Raw genomic sequence first — 22,461 nt, forward strand, 5'->3', positions numbered from 1 at the left:
TTATTAATCCAATAAATCAGTTTTATTTTAAGGCAAGTTTTGTTTAACATGAGCAGGATATCCTTTCAAATCAGGGTCACACAGCTAATTTGTAAACCTTTAGTAAGACACAGACTTGCTAAAATGGTCTAAATGGAAAATGATTATATTTTATGTAACTTGATTCAATAAATGCTCTAATAAATAACGAATTTTTGATTTTACATAAAGCTTCTGCTGTGGAAATCACAAATAACAAAATGTTCTTGAAACACTAATATTTTAAATAAAAAGAGTTAATTTCCAATCAACTAAATCAATCACTTAAACTTACTGATTTATGAAAATTTATATATCACTATTCAATAAAAAAAGGATAATTTTAGATTTTTCATCGATCGTTTCAAAGAAAATACGCCAATCAGCGTGCAGGTTCCTGAAGATTAATTGGCCTAAGATTATGAAAATTCTGAGTTTTTCTAAATTTTTAACATTCAAAACTTCATAAATAATTCTTAGTTGATCGTGGAAAATAGAAACATTCATTCATTTATTTAAAATTTGGTGTGTCCAGAATATTTCTCAGAATATGATACCTTATTGCATTAAATTTAGACTTCATAATTTTTGAAATATATTTATAGGCTGGAAAAAAATATATATTATTATGGATTTCATTTCAATCCTTTTGAAAGCAAAAATAAAAACTGAATTTTATGCTGAATCCGAGAAATTTTTGTTGAATTATTGTTTGAGATATTACATAAATTATGAAAAATATTTTGTAGTTCACATAAGACTTAAATACCGAGCGATTCTGTTTGCAATACTCATATTCAATAATATTAATAATAAATAAATAACAATAAAGATGATAAATAAAATAAAACTCTTGGTTTCATTAAAAAAATATCTTTATATTAATTGCAATCCTAGCATTTCCACTTTAAATTAAAGTTGAAGTTTTACCGGAAATGACAACAAATTAGGAAAATATATATAGTAAATTGAACGAAACGATCTAAACATCAGTATAAGTTTTGTATAACTATCAGAATTTGAAGATTAAAAATGTTTTGTTTGAGAATCTATTAAGAGACTAGTTACTTAAAATGTTTAATTGAAAATTGTAGCGAGTGGTAATACTGTTGAACCGGCTGGTCGCGAAAGGCGGCTAGTTAAACAATAAAAGTGAAAAATGCTGACTAAGTATCCAGAAGGAATACATGAAGGAGAGAATTTATTTATAATTTTCTGCAAATATATCTTTCAATGATCTTTAAATAGGCTTAAGTAATTTTATAAAATGGTCCAGAATTAAACAAGATTCAAAAAGTTAAGACTATTCATTAAATTCAAACTAAGTTGTGCTTAAATACATGTTTTGATAATTGAGTATCGCAATAGTTTTTCTAGATATTATCAGGTTTTCAGTCATTATTATTAAATAATTGGTATGATTTAATAGATGACCTAAAACTAGTTATCAATAAATTAAATATGGGGTAATTTGCACACAAATATAGTACACTCCCGAGTATTTCACTTAATATGGTGGATGGCAGGTAGAATAAAAAAAAAAGCCACATAGGCAGGAGTTCTATGAACTTGTTTCTCTGTGCACCAATACCAGATGACAAAACTTTTATGCCAAAATTCACAGTTATAATACTATTTTCTCACTTCTTAATGAGGATTAAATCCTCCATTTATCCTCCTAAAATGTGAATGTGGTCACGGCCCAGTGAATCACAAAAGCCGCTAATGTGTCAACTACAAATAGAAAACTCTATTACTGGTAATTTATATATGTTACTACTGAAGTTTTAAGAATTAATTAGAAAAAAAAAAGTTAAAATATATAAACTGTAAAACTTTTAACATAAATGGTTAACTTAAATGCAAGAAACAAACAAAACATTAATGTAAATCGTTGGCCTAATTCTTAAGAAAATTGACTCAAATGAATTTTATTTTTTTTACTAATGAATGATTACACAGACATGAAAAGGTGATGATTACACATTCTAAAATAAGAATAAAAATTTACAGCTTTTAACTTCTGAAAAAATCTTTATTAGATAACCATTTTTTCAGCATTTTAACTCATAGCAGATACCCATTTCCAATGCCTTGCCCTCCTTATTTAATTATGATATAGGAAAACTAAGCTGGATAGCATGGAGCCGCATACTCGGGAGTGTACTGCAATGCAATTTCCTCCCATAATATCTCATGCAAGAAAGGCAAAATGCTTACTTAGTAGATTCATTTCGTTCATTGTTAGCAATTACTTCATTTATAACTTCAACTTCTGGTTTAGGAATAATTCTTTCATACAATATGCATATTGAATCATCTGCAGACCCAGGATGTGCTTCTGTAGAAGAATATATTTCATCACCATGTCCTACAAACCTTCCTTGCTGATGACATACTGAATTGTTTGAAATCTAAAAAGGAAAATTAATTTAACAGTTAAATTTAATTTAACAGTTAAAACTAATTTATATATATTTACAATACATATTAAAAAAAAATAGTCATTTTTAGGCTAAAATTTACAGTTCATTTTCTATTTACATAGTAAATAAATTCCATTGCAAAAACAAAGGATATTCGAGATTTAAAACGACCCTCACTGCATAAAAACTTCAATATTAACAATAAAAAACATGATTAATCTTCATCAATAAACAGTAACAGTTCAACAGTTTTCTCTAATGAATTGAAAACTTGATTTATCCATTTCTTCCGACACATGTATAAAATAAAGTTAATATTAATAACAGCTTTTAGTGCATTTAGATATTATTGTATTCACTTGCAATGGGGCAAACAGACAAAAAGAAATCATTGATTCATTTCAAATTTGACAGAAATCTGGTATTAAGAAATTCTAGCTCAAAATGTTTTTGAGTTATTGTGTTCATACACAATCAAAATTTTTTTTCTCCAGAGGTTTAAATCATAATGATTGGGCAAAAGCTTAAATTATTCTAGATGTTCACTTGGGGCAGAGTATACACAAAAGGAATCATTTCACAGGACAGGAATTTTGTATCACTAAGCCTAATTTTGAAAAAATAAATACAGTTTAAGTCCCAGCATCGTAACTTTTCGTACCTATTTAGATTATTAGTTTCAGCTGTCATATATATTAAATCACAATTAAAAAATAATAATTTTCTTTTCATTTACATTAATATATATATATATATAAAACTCATTTACACTGCGAAATAATTGTGATGTTGTGATTTTTTTTTTTAGCAAAAAGGAAGGGGTGGGAACTGTACAGAAAATTAACACTTTTAGATATACCTCATCAAGAAATACCTTTCACCCCTTAAACTCATTTAACCACCCCAAAGCGCCTCAATCAGACCCCTGCCGAACTGAGTGATATCAGGCGGTCAGGGCTTATAGGGTTAAGGCCCTTATATAGACTAGCAAAAATAAGCAGTTTTAAGGACTTTTAATGATGCTACGAACCATGAAAAAGTATGTATGTATGTGAATTATTATTCATGATTCATTCATTGATTAAACGTTCTTTTTTATCCTTTCTGACAAAGATAAATGCATTTAGTACTTAAAAATTAGAATTGCAAATCTATTTCTTCAGATCTGTAAAACTTAAATCTGTCATTGCATTATCAAGTGAATATTATGGTAATTTTGCTTTCTGTTGTTTTCAATTAAAGTTATAGTTGAAGAAGGATGATAATCTAAGGAATAAAACCTTTAAAAAAAATGCAGAGTTTTGCGATATTTAAAAAAACATTTTTATTTCTCACAAAGAGTCTGAGTAACCTCTATATAAATTTATTTGAAAATTCCCAGATAAATTATTCTCAATAGAAATCCAAACCTATTGAAAATATTTTCTTCAAATTGTCTTCTTCCTCACTAATAAATTTAAAGCAAAAGGAAATTTTAAGAAAAAAGTTTTATAACAAATGAAATAATTTTTTAGTAATTAAAAATTATTTTATACATAGAAAAATTATAATTTTGTTTTAGGATTTCAATTTTTATTGAAAGAAGATATTTTTGATATTTAATTCAGGTGCCTATCAGTTATTGTTTGCAATGTTTAACTAAACTATGTTTCTTCTTTGTAAAATTATTCATAATATCGGGAAGACCAAGCTTTGCTCAGCAGGTACCAATTAGGAGGAAAAAAAATAACATTTAAAAAAAAACTTCTAATACATACTACAACAGAACTAGAAGTTACTTCATAATCATCAACATCATTGTTTTCCGTCAAATCAATAATATCTGAGGAACAAAGATATAAAGACAATTAAAATTCAATTAGCAACACATAAATATTTCATTTACATAGAATCTTATGTCATTTGCCCAAGCTATCGTAACTAGACAGGCAAAATATTATGAATGGAAAAAATTAGTAAGTTAATTTTAATTAAACTTTAAAATTTCAAAAAATAAATACAAAAATAACAATAAATGTTTAAGTTCTAAAAAATATATTTTTTCTAAAGAAAATTTTTAATGATCCACCAACTGAAAAGATGCAGAGAGAAGAGATTAGATTAGATTATAGATAATCAAAAATATAATATAAACTTTATTGTCTGGAATTTCATGCTTCAGACAACACTTTTCTAGTAATAATAAACATATCATCTTAATCATATGCTAAGAAATTTAAACATTAATAAAAATTTATTAGTAACTTTATTATTCTCGGGGATTGTTAGGCACAACAGGACATTAGATGTTTTCTATTTCTGGTGTATATATTAAGAAATATATGATTTGTAGCCACTGAAATCTTATATGATCTTGGATTAGTAGCTCTGTATATTACAATCACAAGTTCCAATGTCTTATTTTTAAGGTTTTGTAGAAGAATTTTATCTCCAGGTTTTAGTGGTTCTGTAATCAAAAAGGTATTATAAATAAAATCACACAAACACACAAAATTTAAAATATTACTCTGAAAGTTTTGAATGAAAATTAGCTAAATTTGCCTTGAAAATTTGAAACATTATAACTGATATCATCTAATAAAATGTTATTTATGGGAAGACTTTATATATTAGAAAATTACACATTTCACTTATCTTGTATGTAAAAAAAATTTATATAAGTTATTTTTTTGTCAGGGAAATTTCAAATATTGATATTTAGGATGAATATAGAGACTGCAAGCTTCGAGAGAGAGAGACAGAGACAGAGAGAAATCTTATGAAATTCTAAGATGGTCAGGTATTATGCTCCCTTTCCTAAAAACCTCAAATGATTTTTAAGCTTAAATTAATGCAAAGAAAGCACTTTATTTAATGACAATGTTAAAATTGACAGAATGACTCATGAATTCAAACAATGAAATGATATTATTCTGAATTCCGTTACAGATAGGGAAAAATTGTGTCCAAAACTAATTTTTCAAAAAAATACTAAAACTAAAGAAAAAAATGCATTCATTTGAGAAAATTGAAAACCCATTGTTTTAATTTTTAAAACAATGTAAAAATCTTTTATGAGAGATAATATGCTTTGATGTTATGGCTAAAGCAAGTTAAATTTTGTTTTTATTTTTTAAATACACTTTTAATTAATATTTTCAAAAATCCATTCTTAGTGGGCCTCTAAACCTAAGAAATTTTTTGCCCAATTACACATTCCTAATTTACTGGTCATACAGCACATTACTTTGCCAACTAGGGCAAACTATTATTCAAACTTTAAGGTTTTCTCTTGGTGTGTGTGTGGGGGGGGGGGGAACTATAACACTCACAAAAAGAGAAAAGGCAAAAATCATAAAAAATGATATGCAGATGCTAAAAGTGCAGAACTTTTTTTACTTCTTAAATTTTTTGTTTCAGAACATAGCAATTTTTTTTTAAACAAAAATTTGAAGAGATTAGCCCAAGAAACAATTTTCAAACAATATGGGTACATAAAAAAACACTGCAAAAGGAAACACTATCACTTAAAATTTAATCATACTGTATTTTATACCATCAACTAACTAATTACAATTTAATATAGTACAGTAAAGTTGGAAGGATCAATCTAAGTATCCTTCTAAAACAACACACGTAAAGGTGAAATATACATTTATCAAGCATAACTAAAACTAATTCATCATCCTTTAAAATAATAAAAACACAACAAGTATGACATGGTAGCATTTTATACTGCCCTTTCAGGTATTATACTGCTCATTTCAGTACTTCAATTAAAAGTAAAGACTATTACTGAAGAAGCAGGGAGTTGAAAAAGGTCAGTAAGCATTATCTTAATATGTATTGACACTCCTGGATTCCATCTCCAAATTCTTCTGTTTTGTTGGCTTTCTTTTTTTTACATTTATATCTCATAAACAAAACTTTATTACAATGCATTCAATTTACGAAATTCAATGTCTGAGAAAAAGACATGTTCTTGCATTTCTCAAGAGAAATACTTTTTAAGGCCTTTCTTTTTAAAAAAAAAAAATCAAAATTAAACACTTTTAAAGTGTTTAAAAATGACTTTCAAATTTCAGTACTTTTCATGACATTACATATTCTGTCCATGTCTGCAATCCATGCATGACATCAAGATTTATACTCTAAGCATTTGATTGGCCATGTTGTCAAGCATGGTATTTCTCTTGTTAGTCTCTCATTTATTCATTCTTTAGCTGAACTGCTTACATCTTTACTTTAAGATGAAGTAATGGCTCTTAAATTCATTTTAATTCATTCATTTCATTTTTTTTTAATAAATACATTTAATACATTCTTTAATTTTGTTTCCTGATCCTTCTGTATCCACTTTATTAACATTTCTTTCATTAATAATTATGGGTCTAGAAGGTTCCAGATTCAAATGCAAAGAAAAAGATATTAACTTTTTCTGTTGGCATGGATTTTCCAAGATTTGAGAGAGGAGTCGGCAGTGAGATTACGATTTTTCAAGACCTGAGAAACAGAAGCTGTTGCAGTGAAACAATTATTGGAAATTTGCTTCTTCAAGCAGTAAACAAAACCATTTGGAATGGATGAAAAGAAAACTATATTTTCTACTGGTGGACTGCAGGTTTTGATCAATATTGGAACTGGAAGAAGAAATCCTCTCAAACAGTAAATAGCAAAAGAAACTGAAGTAATGAAAAACAGAAAATTTTGGGAATTAATCTCAGCACCTCAATACTCTAAAATATTAGGCTACTAAGGAGATGAGACCAAAAGAAAAAAGAATAACACAGCAATTTATCAAATGCAGCATATAGCAATTTATCAAAATGAAATGTAAAATTTATAGACTACTTGATTAAGAACATAACAAGATTAAAAAAATCTACAAAAAAATACTTGTAAAAATTTATATTTTCACTTATATTCAATTATATAAAATGTTTAGAATTTCCATAATTTAAGAATGATCTTTCAAAAGAGACTAGCCTTTAAAAAAAACGTGATAAATCTAATTTTAAAATTAAAATATAAAATCTGTAAATAGCACAAAAATTATTGAAATTGGAAATTATAACTTGCAATTACTTATTTTGATACAATAAATCACAGGAAAATAGAAAGTCATATGGAATTATAGTACTTATGCACAAGATTACAAAAATATATTCCAAGACAATATTTTAAGAACTGGTGAAATTTTGAATTCATATATATGCACAAAATTTAATTGTGAATGAATTGTTGCAGCAGTCAAATAAAGTTATTAGATCTATTTAATTTTCAAATTCTAATCATTCTAATTATAATCATCATTAAATGTCAAAAAAATGTAATGAAAAAAAAATTTGCATTTAAATAATACTCCACTTTAAAATATTTCATTAAAATATAAAATGAATAAACATAAGATATTCAGTATTCAACATTTTGTACAAATCAAAACAACTGATATACATATTAAAACATACTTTTAATCAATTACAAAAAGGAATAAATCTTTTGAATGAATTGCAATGACTCATATGATTAGAAATTGAGTAGAATTACTTTTTTTTTTAAAGTCTAATTTTAGTCTAAGTCTAAATTTTCTAATTTTTTTTAAAGAATTCTTACCATTTGTATTAGATGATGGTGAAATCATTAGAAAATCATCAGGAATTACATGCACATTATTTTCATTCTGAAATTAAATCACATCTCAGAAAATAAATAAATATATATATATATACATATATATGATATAAAAATGGCGAATGCCGTAATGAATATAAATAATTAAAATATTTTCAATATCCAAATTACTTGATTTTTTCTACATTTTTTTGAGTGACAGACTGTTTAAAATCGAAACTGATTACGGATCAAAATCGTCCTTCGCCTACATCAAAAACTAAAAATTATTTCTTTATCCTACAAAAATATATGACGTAATAAAATTATAATAAATTTCCAGTGAAAATTGAAATTGCTTTACGTATGATTTGAGTATATTATCTTTGAATATGAAACATTATATAATTATTACCTCACCTATTCGAAAATAAATTTAGAATATTAACTAAGCGGTACTCGCTGAAAACGAAACAATAACAATATTTTATCTCATCTAGAAAAAAAGAACATATGAAATGCTTTGATGGTGATTCAGATTTAAACTCAAATCTCGATTAAGACACAATACTATTAAATATATGGTAAGTGGAAAATTCTTTTGATTTATGATCATGAGTTAGAGGCATATGGAATAATAATATTAAGGACGTATAATTAATACTGGTGATCACTCAACGAAATTTTATTACAAGTAGTTAATAGTACAAATTAATCTCGGAAGTTGTATTAAATAAAAAGTCCCACATAAAAGGAGAAATAGTACACAATTTATTTATTTTAGACTCGATATTTCAAATATAAACAAAAAATTATAAATAGAAAATCATTTTCGACAGAAATTGAATAGATGTTTCAGAAAAGACACATACCATTTTAGACAAAATTTCAATCTGAATGCTAAATTCATGCAACTAAAAATATGATTAGGCTTCAAATAACACACACACCGAAAGAACATGTATCCTCAATCAATGGAAGCCTCAAACGTCTCACACCGTTCCGCGCATTTGTTTAGAAATCATATGTATATCATGATATATGTTACGGTTACCGTTACAACTAGCATTGACATGCCAAAAACTTTGGAATTTCACTAGCCATCCAAAAATATTGATTACGAAAAAATGAGAAAATAAATCGATTTCATATTTAAATAATTAAAAATCCTTTCTAGTTTTTTTATTTTCTTATGGAATCAAATTAATGAATAAAAAGTATCTTTATCCTCAAGTGGGAAAACTATAATCATCAATCATTTTATTTTGTTATCTAATTTTAATTTAGATAACTTCTCAGAAAAATTATATTCTATTAAATATTTAAAAGTGATTGCTGTAAATGAATTCTATTTTCATGTGAAATCACCTTCAGAGTGTTGAAAACAGTGTTTCTCACTGCTCTTGTGTGACTTAATTCAGAATGCTGGTCAAATTCTTATATTTTTGTCTATTAAAATGTAAGAAGTTGCCTGTACAATACTAAAATGCATCGTAAAAGAAATGATTATTCCTTATTTATATTTATATCAAAATTTAGTTAAGAAAAGATAAAAACTTGGGAGAATCAGAGCATTACAGTCGCTGTTTCGTGTGCTGAGGACGAGGTTAAATAGTTCATTCTCATCTCATTCGTTAAGCCGGAAGAGAAGGAGCAAGTGGAAGATGGCTGTTTACTGTCCAATGTTTTGATACAGTCTCGGGCTTTTGATGGTGCATTGTGTATTTAAAAATTATGCCACAAAATGATTATCTTGTGATCATATAATCACAGCGTTAATGGTGAGATTAAAGCCTGGATAAATCTTCCTTTGCTAGGCCATGGGTGCCCAGCAGGGCAAAGAAAATCGAGGAAGCAGTTCATCAGTTGGTAGTGGCAGTCATGGGGGTAAAACAACAAAACATAAATCTAAATCAAAGGATACTAGAATATCATCTGGAGCAGGAAATATATTCACTGAACATAGTGGTAAGTAATTATATTAGATATGATCTTATGTTGTTGCTTCTTCACTTTACTAATCATCTTTATTGGAAACTTGCAAATAAGAATTAATTACTTTTTACTATTTTAAATTACTTTTCCGATTTTAATTTACAAATAACTTTTGATAAATTCTTTAAAAAAATACTAAGCTTGCCAGTCTTATCTTTTTAATTTATTTAGATCATAGATTTTCTGTAAATAATTGAATGACAGGTATTGGTTGTTGTGAAAAGTTTTTTTTTGTTTGTTTGTTTTAATACATATATAAAATTTGAAAAAAAAAAAAAAATAGTTGCATAAAGCTCTTCCTTTTTAACTAGAGTTTGAACCTAAAATTTAAATTTTTACCTGATAATTAATGGTATTTCTTATAGCACTTCAGTGTAATTCCATTTAATGAGATTTCCTATCTTATTATTGATTAGTGCTGTTAATGTTTGACATCTCAGTAGTTTTATACTGATTCATATGATTATTAAAATACTAACAAAAATGTGTAGCCAATTTTCGTTGTATGTGAATTTTCTCAGCAGTCAACAGAAAAGATTTTTACTGTCACTAACTTTTATTTAAGCTTCTTCAGCCTTTTGCAATCTTTTACAATAATATATGTTTTTATTTAGCTAATAAATAACTAGAAGTAAAGTTCAAATTAACTGCAAAGTGTAATTTGATATTTTGTTATTCTTCAAACCAAGTTAAACATTCTCTTTAAAAATGTGTTTTCTTTTCTTTTTAAATGTTAAAACCATTTAAGCTATTACTTTTGAATTCAAGTTAATATTAGTAAACTTTTTTTTACCTTAAATAGAAGCTGTTAATACTTTTTTCTTATTGAAACGAATTAGATATATATTGTCCATTGTTTCATTTCACGTTGTTCATAGTTTTTCACATAATATTTATATCTGAAAATCAGCATTTTCTCTTATTATTTTACTGCTTCAATATAATTTTACAAATATAAATATAAAATTTTGCTTTGTGTGGAAATACAGGCAGACATTCTTTTTGTAAAAATTAATCTATTGAATTAACACATAGTCACAATTTTTTCTTGTAACAATTATATTCTTTCAAATATTTTTATTCAATAATTAATAGTTTAATAGTTTTCTGTTTATGCATTTTTATTTTTCCTAAGGGAAATTTTATGCTAACCTTAAATAGAATGAAAACTGCCATAAATATGAGCAATATCCTACTTCTCTATTTTTAGAGATTTTTTTAGCATGATTGTTTTGAGAAGAAAGCTGATGATAAATAGTATATTACTCAAAATCCAGTGTTTTCATTTTTTTTTTAACATCATGATCTTTATTATTATTTTATGATTATATTCTACTCATAACTTTCTTATTAATTTTTTAGTACTTCTATTTGCCAATAATAAAATGTTACTTATATCATTATCAAAATGTCAACACATTATGAGAATGATATAAATAACTTTGTGTTTATATTTTATGCTTGAATTTATGCTTTCAAAAACATGCCAATGCTAAAAATTTAGCTATTTTTTTTTTTTTTTTTTTTTTTTTCTGTTTTAAAATATTTGCTAATGTATACTTTAATTCACTCTTTAGACAATAAATTAGCTATCCAAAAAGTCCAATAAATCTGGCTTGACTTTAATAAACAGACATTTAATTTTGCCTCTTAAATTATTATTTCTTAAATTTATGATATTAAAAATAACAATTCCTTTTGTAGATAACTGCATATAATTTTTAAAAGTTAGAGAATCGCAAAAATATTAAAAGAATTCTTATAACAGTTTTAAATATTATGAAAATGTAGATTTATAAAGATTATATTGGCTTGAATTTTTTGCATGTTATGCTAAATTAATTTAAAGCTGTATTATTGAAATTCTAACATTTGTCTATTTTGATAAATTTATCCTTTTTAATGACATATAAAAACATGGAAACTTTAATCAGTTATGATTAAAATATCAACTTTGTAATAGAGTGAAATTTCAGCAATTTTTTTAAGTTTCATTTTTTTTTTTTTTTTTTTTTTTCCCATCAATGCAGTTATCTGCAAATTATCAGACAAGAAAAAATTAAGTTAAAATATTTAAGATTTTCATTTTATTGTTAGAAAATTTATACTTGATCTCAAATGATATGAAAGTTTTGTTTCCTAACTATTTTGATAACTGATATAAAGAGAGGGAAGGAGAAAGAAAGAAATTATAGTTGTTTTTTGCTTATATTTTAAAAATTATTTTCACCAGATGTTAGTAATTGATTTCTCTACCAAAGTTTTAAAACCCCTATTAAAAATGGGCTAAAAAGTATATTAAAAATTATAATCCTATTTATCAATACATCAGTTATTCCTTTGAATCAACCCATCATTTTATTTAACTAATTTCTTACTTGATTGTACTGAAAACTTGGATCAGTTAGTTAATTAGTACATATTTTCTATATTTAACTATAGTTTTTGTGTATATATTTTTATTATTATTATAGAAAGAAAAGCTAACAACTTTAATTTTTGTAATAAAAATTTACTTTATTAAGATGTGATTAATCTGGGTATTTATATATTTATATATTTATTATATTACCAACAAATAAAAACATAATTCAAAAATAAGTTTTATTTGATTTGTTATTATCTTGCAGCAATAAAAGAATGAATGCATATTTATATCATTAATTATAATGCAATTTTAGAAGCTAGTTTTATGATAATTTGTAATTAATATCTATGATATCTATTATAATTTCAAATGAGCCTAATGACTATATTAATAAAAAAGAAGTACTTTCTGTTTCTTGCTTTTCTTTTTAGTTGATTCTGAAAAGAAAAAAGAAGAAAAAAAAATCTTTTGTCTGTTTTGGACATTATATGAAATTTTCTAATGTATTTACTTAAAAAAAAGTTGTGAATGGCATGATTTTAAATGCTATTAAATAATGCTATTTAATAATTAAATTATTTAAATAATAGCATAGATTAAATAATTTAATATATGCTATTAAAATATTAAATTATTATTCTAAGTCTTAATTATATCTTCTTAAAATAGAAATTTCTGCTCTGCAACTTATTATTTTCAATTAATTTTTTTCGTGTTAAAATTCTTCAGAAAATGAATTTTTATTTAAAAATAATTAAATGTGGAAGGAAAAAAAATTGCGTATATTTGTGAAGTAACAGGATACATTTTGAGTCAAATGCAATAATAAAGATTTGTAAAAAATTTTAAAAAATCTTATAAAAGAATACTTTATCTTATCTGTTTGGCAAGGCATAATTTCCTTTTGATGAATAAGAACAAGAAATGGCTTAATGTAAATTATTCTTGCAAATGTGGGATTAAAATTATTCCTTGAAGTATAAGTTTGAACTCCTGATTTTATCTGTTTCACATTGCTGTTTATTATTATCTATAGAAAAAACGAGTTTTAATAAAAATGCTTTAGAATTCTTTTTAACAAATAGAGAACACATTGAAACATATTCTCTAGAAAAACAGAGAGGCGGCATCTTAAGAGTTTTAATTCAAAAATGCCAAATTTTTAGCTTTAGTAACACGTTATTAATTTATTTAATAAATTTTCATTTTTTGATATATCTTGATTGTATGTTGTTTTATTGCTCATATTTTTAAATAGGAGCAAAAAATTTAAGGAGACCGGTTTTTGTATGTAAGTAATTAAACGTTCGTTGTGCACTACCTCAATTTATAATTAGTTGATTCACAGAAAAAAAATGAGAAAATATTATTTAAATTAAAAAATTAGTTTTAATCATTTTATTAAAAAAAATTGCTAATTTCTTTAGTAATTGCCAATTTTATTGCAAATTATAAAGATTTGGATAATAAATAATGAACTTCTTGGAAATTAGCAATCTCTATATTGCTTAAAATATTATGTATAAAAAATATCTATTTTCTTGAAAGCTTAAGATACAATAATTTTTCCTCTGTTTTCTTCCACCCTCTTGTTATTACTATTTATGAGACATATCTTTCGTTAATTGTTATGTATTTTAAAAAAAAAGAGTGAAACTAATCAAATTATATCTTTAATTCTGATATTTATTTTTGCAATAATCTTATAAAATACTACTGATTAATATGCATCAGTATTCAAATATGAAATTCATTTATAAACTATTAAAGAAAATGAATGATCTTTCATTCTTTTAGAAAAAAGTTTAATAGCAAGGTTCACTTTCAATCTCTCAATATTTCAAAGGTTAGGTTTTTAATTTCAAACTATTCTTTTAAAAACAGCAAACTCTTGAAATCACCCATTCTAATATCATGTCTTAAAGGTAAAACCATATTTTATATGAGATGTTGCTATGAACCTCAATTAAAACTGTTATATTTAGGCATTTTTAGCTTGGGTATTTTTAATTTTTTTCTCTTTAATCGGATGATAAATAACAAATATTTTATTAGTATCGTATCTATCTTTTTTTAAGTTTTAATAATTTAATGGAAATATTACCGAATCCACGGCGGGAAAAAAGTTCAAATCTTAACTTTTAATTTAATTTCTTTAAATGAGAGTGAAAATATTAAAAGAAATTGATTTTAAAAAAAAACCGAATAAGATGGAAAAAATTGACATTTTACAAAGAAAATTGTAATCCTCTTAAGTTTAAGAAATAAAAAATTAATTCTCGAACGTCTTCAACTTAGTTCATCTTATTTCATCAACTTCACTGAAATTGAAAAAGTGGGAAGGAAAAAGACCGAAAAGCTAATGTTTCGACACAATTTCATTGCATAATAATTTCCCAAGAATCTCATTGTATTCTTTTTGAAAGCATTTTGTGCAGTAATTGTTGTTTAGTAATCAGCGGCAGATAATAATTTTAAAGATGAATTTAAAAAATAAAGTAGATGATTTTAAGCTTCGAGGAAAAGCAGATGACGTCCATCGTGTTCTCATTTTACGCATATAGTAATAATAGGATATCTTGCCCTGTGTTCTCCCTTACACGTTATCTTCGCGGAAGCGAACTATTCAACTGAGTCGCACATGGAACATAATACAATACAATTGACTAGAAATGACCTTGAAGAGTATCTGAAATTTCGTGTCTAAAATTGGGATAGTTCATGTAAAGTTTTATTGAATACATTTCTCTCTCTTTATCAAACTTTAACGTGTTTATAAGTGTAACAAATCTTCACAACTTTTATTTTAATGCAAAAAAAATACGGCATTTTATATAATAAAAAAAGTTAATTGCTGTAGACGGGCTGTAGTAGAAAGTTCGATATTCTTTCTACATATTATGGATTTAAAAAAATATATATATAGTCCATTTTTTTAATGCATTGGATTTATTGCATGCTTTATTTTACTGCAAAATTTCTACTTCCGCAGTTTTTTAATTAATAAATTATTCTTTTAAATATTTAAGATGGTTAGAAAAAGTATCTTTCCATAACAAATTATCTTGCTATCTCCAGTCTGTTAGTATATAATAATAATTGGTAAAACCAAAGTACCAACATGCAGCCCTAACCAATACGCCAATTTTTGTTTTGTAAAAAAAAAATTCAAGAGACCTAAATATGTCGTCGGTTGTCACCTTCACACCACTATACTCCATTCTTGAGAGATATGTCAACAACACTATTTCACTGTACAAGATTAAATAACTTGATTGAACCCTTCCATTACAACCACTGTATCGATTCCAAAATTTTTATTTTCGGTAAAAGGTTTTATTTTCGACTCATGACTCTTATACACGCCAACAGTGGCCTACCTCTCACCTCCTTTAGTTTTGGGAGAAATCACAAAATAAAACTGTAATAACAACTGAATGATATAAATGATATACTACTGCTTCGGAAAGTTTGTAAAATTGTCCTAAGATCTCCATTGCGTCATGGTTAATTTTATGTTTGTTTCTTATGGAATATTGTTACTTTATAATATTTTATATTATTAAGTAGCCGCTAGCTGCTTCACTGAAAATATTGTTTGTATTTAATTTCCATGAAATCTTTCATGTAAAGCTTTAATGCGCATAATCTTCTCAAAAGATATTTTTTAACATCAAAATATAATATATATAAGCGCTGTATTATTTTAATAACCCCACACTTTCCCTCTTTATGCATAAATGAACCTTCCTAATAACTCCATAGTGTAAATGAAAATGTATCACTTATCTTCTAATTTCGCGGTATTGTAAATTCACATTTTTGTTCCTTACAGATATTAACCGGAATCCTTTTTCCTTAACATAAAAATGGAGAAAGAAATCACTTAATTAAATATTTGTTTGAACAAGGAAATCGAATTGAATATCAAGGCAATGATGTAATTCTATGGTTGAAAATTAAGCACCAAAATATAATTTTAAAAATTATCAAAATTCCAAAGAGGATGCACGACAACTAAATTATTAAAAACTAAATTAAATTACATGACAGCTAATTTAATAAGACCATTTCAATTTTTTTAAAAATGATGTTAATAATTTTAATATTTTTAGCAGTAGCTTTGCTAATTATATTTTCAGGAGCTACTGCAGAAAATGTCAAAATCTCGCTTAATTTTTAATTAAAATTCTAGACAAAAAAAATAGTGCATCAGTGCACAAGTGCTTAATTAAATCCTTAAACGTCTATCAGTGCACAATTTAGTTACTTTAGGGCAAACGATCTATTTTCCTATAATATTCAAAGAGATAGAGATTGAATTCCTTATTTCAGATAAAATCAGAAGTAAACGTAAATCCCCGTTCCGACGACCTGTTTGCATTTTCAGACAGGCACATTTTGCCCTCTCCCCCCTCACTTTTGGTTCTCTAGGATCCTTGATGTCTCTTCGTTTAACCGACAATTTATGGGATGCTCCCGACCAACGTCCACAGGTGGAGGTGGTCCTACAATGGTCAATTGGAGGTTTTACGACCATATCCGTAAAGACAACAGGTCGTCGGAACGGGGCTTAACACTGAGTGCTTGTGCAAAATCGGATAAAACATATCTTTATAATCAAGAAACAAAATGCAACGTGCACTCTCCGGAATGTCAGTATGCATATAAAGATGCATTTTTTTATATATACTATTGTGTTTTTATTCTTGTGAAAATATTTTTGGTTTTGCTCAGATTTTGTAATTCGCAATTAAATCCATACTATTTTAGAAAATTTGATATCCAGTTTCTTTAATATGTAATAAAATATTCAGAAACCAATATTTGAATTTTGAGGCCTGATGCAACAGTTAATAGTAGATGCTGTCTGAATTTTAGCCAATATGAAGCCAAAAATCTTTAGTTAGAAAATACGAAGATGAGTGGAAATGAACTTTGAGCATTTTAAAGCATATACATTTGTGGTAGGCATGATAAAATGTATTATAATGCAATAAAAGATATGAACTTAGCAAGTGAAAAAAATCTTATTGCAAAAAACAATAAAAAAAGATTATGTGCCAACTGGAAGCATTGAATTAATAAAAAACACCTTTTGATTATGAGAAAAAAAAATGAATAAACAGTTAAACTGTAGCAATTTTGAATCTTAAATTACTTGCATATTAAAATTTTTGCTTTTATTCTATACTAGCCGCCTAGGGCGACCAGCCGGTTCGCCAATATTAATGTTCGTTTAAATTTTAATAATTAAATATTTTACGCAATTCCTACTTTAATAGATTCTTCATCAAAATATTTTAAAACTTCAAATTTTGATAGCCATATAATTCACTCATAATATTATAAAGGCCTTCAGTCATAACGTAATATCTATCTCTCTAATTTTCTGTTAGCTCCCGTAGAATTTATGCTTTAAATTAAAGTGGAAAGAATTAATCTGCAATTAATATAATAATATTTTTTACTGAAACAAAGCATTTTTTTTATAATATGATTACTCATAACAGAGTCACTGAGCGTTTAAACTTTATGGGCACTTAAGAATATCTTTCTTAATTTATGTAATATCTCGAGAATTTGTCAACAAAATTTTCTCAGATTCATCATGAACAGATCGATTAATTAACAATGTTTAATTTTAAATACATCAAACAAATGAATCGTGTAAAATAATCGGTCGAAAACAGGTTTAAAAAAACTACTTAAAAAACGATGTACTTAAAACTATAAGCATATACAAAAAATATATAACTAACATAAATACAATTTAATTACAAAAGCATGCAACTAACCTAAAAATAATTTAAATCAAGAATCATCCGTTGATAATATTGTCAACAATCAGAACACAATGCGCATGCGTGAATTTTCAACGCCAGTTAAGGTAACGCAAATGCGTGAATTTTTCTACGCCAGTTGGGGTAACGCTATGCAGATTGGACATTTTTAATTTCCTTTATTCTGTGTTATTTTAATTCAAAAGTACTTCAGAATGAATCTGAAAGATCAATTAATTAACAATATTTAACTTTAAATGCATCAAACATTAAGAAAATAAACAGAATCGTTTGAAATAATCGTCCGAAAAATGTTAACCCTAGCCTCATTACTGTTGGGGGGGGGAATGAAGCTTTACTCAATTGGCGGTGGGAAAAATGGAAATTTTTTTTGGCGGGAAAGTTAGTTTTTAATTAACAATTAAAATTCTAATTAAAAATTCAAATGAAGGGACCCCAGGTGCACATTCCCGACCTCTAAGGTATACATGTACCAAATTTGGTAGCTGTAGGTCAAACGATCTGGTCTGTAGAGCGCTAACACACACACATTGAGCTTTATATAAGTAATAGATAATTCAACCAAAATGAGAAAAGAAAAAAAAGGAGCATTAAAATTGGCAAAAGCGCTTGAATGGTATTTATGGATTAAACAGTAAAAAATGTTGACATAAAAAAAAATAGGCAAAATATTTGTATAGATACAAATTGTCTTTAAATTAGTTTTGAAACATCTATTGAAAAAATAGTTTTAGTGTGATGATTTATTTCGTAGTTTAGGCGGGAAAATGTAAAATCTTTTCACTCCTTCCCCTTTAGAGAAGTGTCGAAACTTTTTAATGGTTCATTTAACCGTACTAAATGCCAAAATCCATTTGAATCCGTTCTAAGAATGCGAAATCGTATAAGATTCAAAGAAACTGATATTCCATTTTATATGCACTGATTATAATAATGTTGTAAGATGTTATTAGAAGCCACACAGGCATATGAATCGATTGATAAATATGAAATCTTAAATACTAAAAATAATCAAAAGTTATGCTTAATTAGTATTTATTTAAAAATTGTCAATTATAACATTCTATTTCAAAAGGAATTTTACTATTTTAAATGGTATCTTCAATATTAAAAATAATCAAAATTTATGCTTAATTAATATTTAAAAAATTGTAAATAATAATATTCAGTTCTAAAAAGAATTTTACTATTTCAAATGACACCAGATTTAATATAAAGATCCGAAAAAGTATTAGTAAATATTAAAATACTAAACATGAACAATTTAATTGCCGTGAATCCTCTTTAGTAGCACTTTTTGTTACTTATTCTGTATTCATTTCAAAATTTGAAAAGAATAGTTTGTTCTATGTGGTTATTTTTTGTTTGCATCGCTTATATTGAAATTTCAATACATCGATCTTTCCTATGATTTATTCATTATCATAATATCCAATAAGATCTCCAAGCTACTGAATTTCACAATAAAACACTTTAAAAGATTCTTGGAAAAATTGAATACACATATGAAGCCCTCAAAATTGAAACTTACAATACCAAACACCCCAAGAACAAAAGAAAACGAAAAAAGACGCATTAGCAGCTACTCCCTAGACTTCTTGCTATACTTCGTGAACATAGCTTTCAAACTGATGTAGATACTCCATGAAAGATGGAACTAAAATAATTTAGATTCCTTTTCTCCCTCTTTTTAATGTATTATTTTAAAGATTTAATAATGTATTATTTTTATTTCGATTATCATGATATTTGATTTTGATTAAATCACTGTGAGTTGAATTTATATCCTTAAAAAAAACTATGACTTTCAGCGGTGAAATTATTGAATAATTTCGCCGCTTTAAAGCATTGGTTTGAATAGGAAAGGATTATGACCCGGTGGAGATACGTATTAACGAACGGCACTGTATTTAAACTTAATCAATTTTTTCAATTCAGTTTTTTTATAAAGATGATAATACATTAAATGGTTCCGAAATCGTACGTAATCATTATGTTACACGATTAAAATAAGTAGTTTATTGCATTTTGAAAAAAAAAATCATATAGTAATGTTGTATTAGATTTATTTCAAACAACGAATTAAACAGCTTCCCCGTTCGAACTCGTGCCAAAAACGATTAAATGAAGTTTTATGTTTGTGTTTTTCTTTTAAAAATTATTTCATAATCGCGTTCGCATACGTTTTTCGATTCGATTTGATATTTCTTTTTCTAAATTCTGTATTGGATAAATTTGAAAATGTTTGCAATCCGTTTGATAATTTTGAGATTTTTTTATTTGCTTCATATGAGGAAGACTGAATAAAATATGTTCCGATGGATTTTGTCACAATCTGTCATTATTCTAAATTAATGAAGTAAATGCTGTATTGAAAATAAAATTTGTCAAATTCATTTCCTCTTGAAATGCTGCGTTTTCTTTATCAAAGTTCTTGACATGTCTTCCTTAGAGCATGCCTTTTTTTTTTTTTTTTTTTTTTTTTTTTGCAGTCAAAATCATGGAGCTATTCGAACCACTTTATCAATTATTAAGTCACTTGAGGCGGAAGTCAAGTGCACAATTCTCTTATATGTTGCCGACTATATTTATATAACAGTATTTGGAATTATTGAATTCAAAAAAACGAGAAAGGGATATGGCAAATCGAGTTAAAGACATTTTCCATTGAAATAATTTGTATATTTCTATTGAAAATAGTTGTGTTTTATCGACATGTTAATAATTTATTTGATACTAGTTCGCGTATTTCTCTTTTATGTCCTGTTGATTACAAAATTTTGAAACCCGGTTGTAAACGATTTTTCTATCAAATAAAAATAACTTATGACTTCATTAACTTTCTCTTCCAGTCAATTCTGATCTTAATTTTTTTTTTATCTAATCATTTTAAAGAAGATTGTTTAAAAGCATTATAGACGATGAAATTTCTGTAGAATGCCGCTTTTTAGTTCGTTGTTCTCGTTAGAACATCAGTTTGCTTGAGTTTCATTTCCTTCCTATTCTTTTCAATGCTGAGAATTGTTTCATACGTGAAATCGAAAAATAGATGTCGCAAAACCAACTGGTTCTCTGTTCGCTCTTTTTTTTTTTTTTTTTAATAATTAAAATTCAAAAATGTTTTTTAAAAATCGCAAATTATGGAGAAACTACTCCAATAAAGATAATTATCTTAATTTGTGTCTTTGTAGTGAAGTGATAGAAAAAGAAACAATATATCAAATAATGAAATTGCGATTTATTATCTTTGTGACAAAAATTCAAAAACAAAGAAATTTGAATACGATTCAAGAAAATTCATGTAATAAAATTGTTGCTGTTATCGTTACTTTCAATTATTAAAAAAATCGTATAAATAAGAATAAAATTAAAAATATTTTTAATTTTTTCTTATGAAATTAGAAGCATAATAATGAATTAAAATGATTATAAATATCACCAAAAGTCAACCTGTATCATTATAAATACGGCTTAAAAATACTTTAAACTAGTATTCGATGTTGTGTCATTTTGTGAACGACATGCTGTAGAAATTTTTAATATATTTCTCATGGAATCAGCGTTTTGATTCCATGAGTAAATTAACAGACCGCACAACTTAGAAGTTACAGTGAAGCCAGATTTCGTATGATTAGAAAATTACTTTTAGGGCATAAATTAATTAGAAATTATTATTATTGATGATTGCATAATTCTCACGCTGCCAAACTAAAAGATAAAAATTAATACCTAACTCTGGAATTCTTTCCAAAGGTCTCTGATTCCTTTTCCTGAAGCAACACATGTCAAAGAAATTCCTTTAAAATTTTCTCATTTAAAGCGCCGAAGGATAATTCTCCCGAGTCTTTCCTGTTGTATCCCGGTTCGAACAGACATTTTCCACCGTTATTTCGCATTTATCAGTTATACCCTCCCATGGAAAAATAAATTGAAGTTTAATTCGCAATTTGTCTTATGTTACATATATATATTGTTAGTAATGCACTGAGATAGAGAAAAACTATAGAGTTACCAATGATATCCGATATTCCGTGAGGCAAAAATAAATGCTCTTTTTCTAAATGTTTTAATTTTCAAATGTGTATCGCGAAAACCAAATTTTCCAAGATCGATACGACTTGCTTTTAATCATTTAATAAATCGAAAATTTCTCCACATTGATGCAATAATTTAATTCTGGAAAAAGATTGAGGACATATAAGTATAAATATTTTAGAATAGAGGGCTGGTTTAAAGGATTATTGTGTTGCTACAACTTTAC

At 26.3% G+C, this 22,461-nt stretch overlaps 2 protein-coding genes across 3 annotated transcripts in view; one reads left to right on the forward strand and one right to left on the reverse strand.

The window, feature by feature from the left end:
* LOC129963140 (uncharacterized) overlaps positions 1-9,059 on the reverse strand; it is a 49,012-nt gene extending 39,953 nt beyond the window's left edge. Inside the window, exons 1-4 of the mRNA XM_056077241.1 lie at positions 8,906-9,059; positions 8,037-8,103; positions 4,202-4,266; positions 2,239-2,432 (exon numbers count right to left, since the gene is read on the reverse strand). Of these exons, the coding sequence (XP_055933216.1) occupies positions 2,239-2,432; positions 4,202-4,266; positions 8,037-8,103; positions 8,906-8,908 (329 nt within the window). The 5' untranslated portion in view covers positions 8,909-9,059. The remainder of the gene's footprint in view (positions 1-2,238; positions 2,433-4,201; positions 4,267-8,036; positions 8,104-8,905) is intronic.
* Positions 9,060-9,683: 624 nt separating this feature from the next.
* Positions 9,684-22,461, forward strand: part of LOC129963230 (tyrosine-protein kinase Abl-like) — a 62,632-nt gene continuing 49,854 nt past the window's right edge. For both annotated transcript variants that reach the window (XM_056077430.1, XM_056077431.1), the window contains exon 1: positions 9,684-10,001. In XM_056077430.1, the coding sequence (XP_055933405.1) occupies positions 9,854-10,001 (148 nt within the window). In that variant the 5' untranslated portion in view covers positions 9,684-9,853. The remainder of the gene's footprint in view (positions 10,002-22,461) is intronic.

This window comes from Argiope bruennichi, chromosome 3 (genome assembly GCF_947563725.1).
Source record: "Argiope bruennichi chromosome 3, qqArgBrue1.1, whole genome shotgun sequence".
Lineage (NCBI taxonomy): Eukaryota > Metazoa > Arthropoda > Arachnida > Araneae > Araneidae > Argiope > Argiope bruennichi.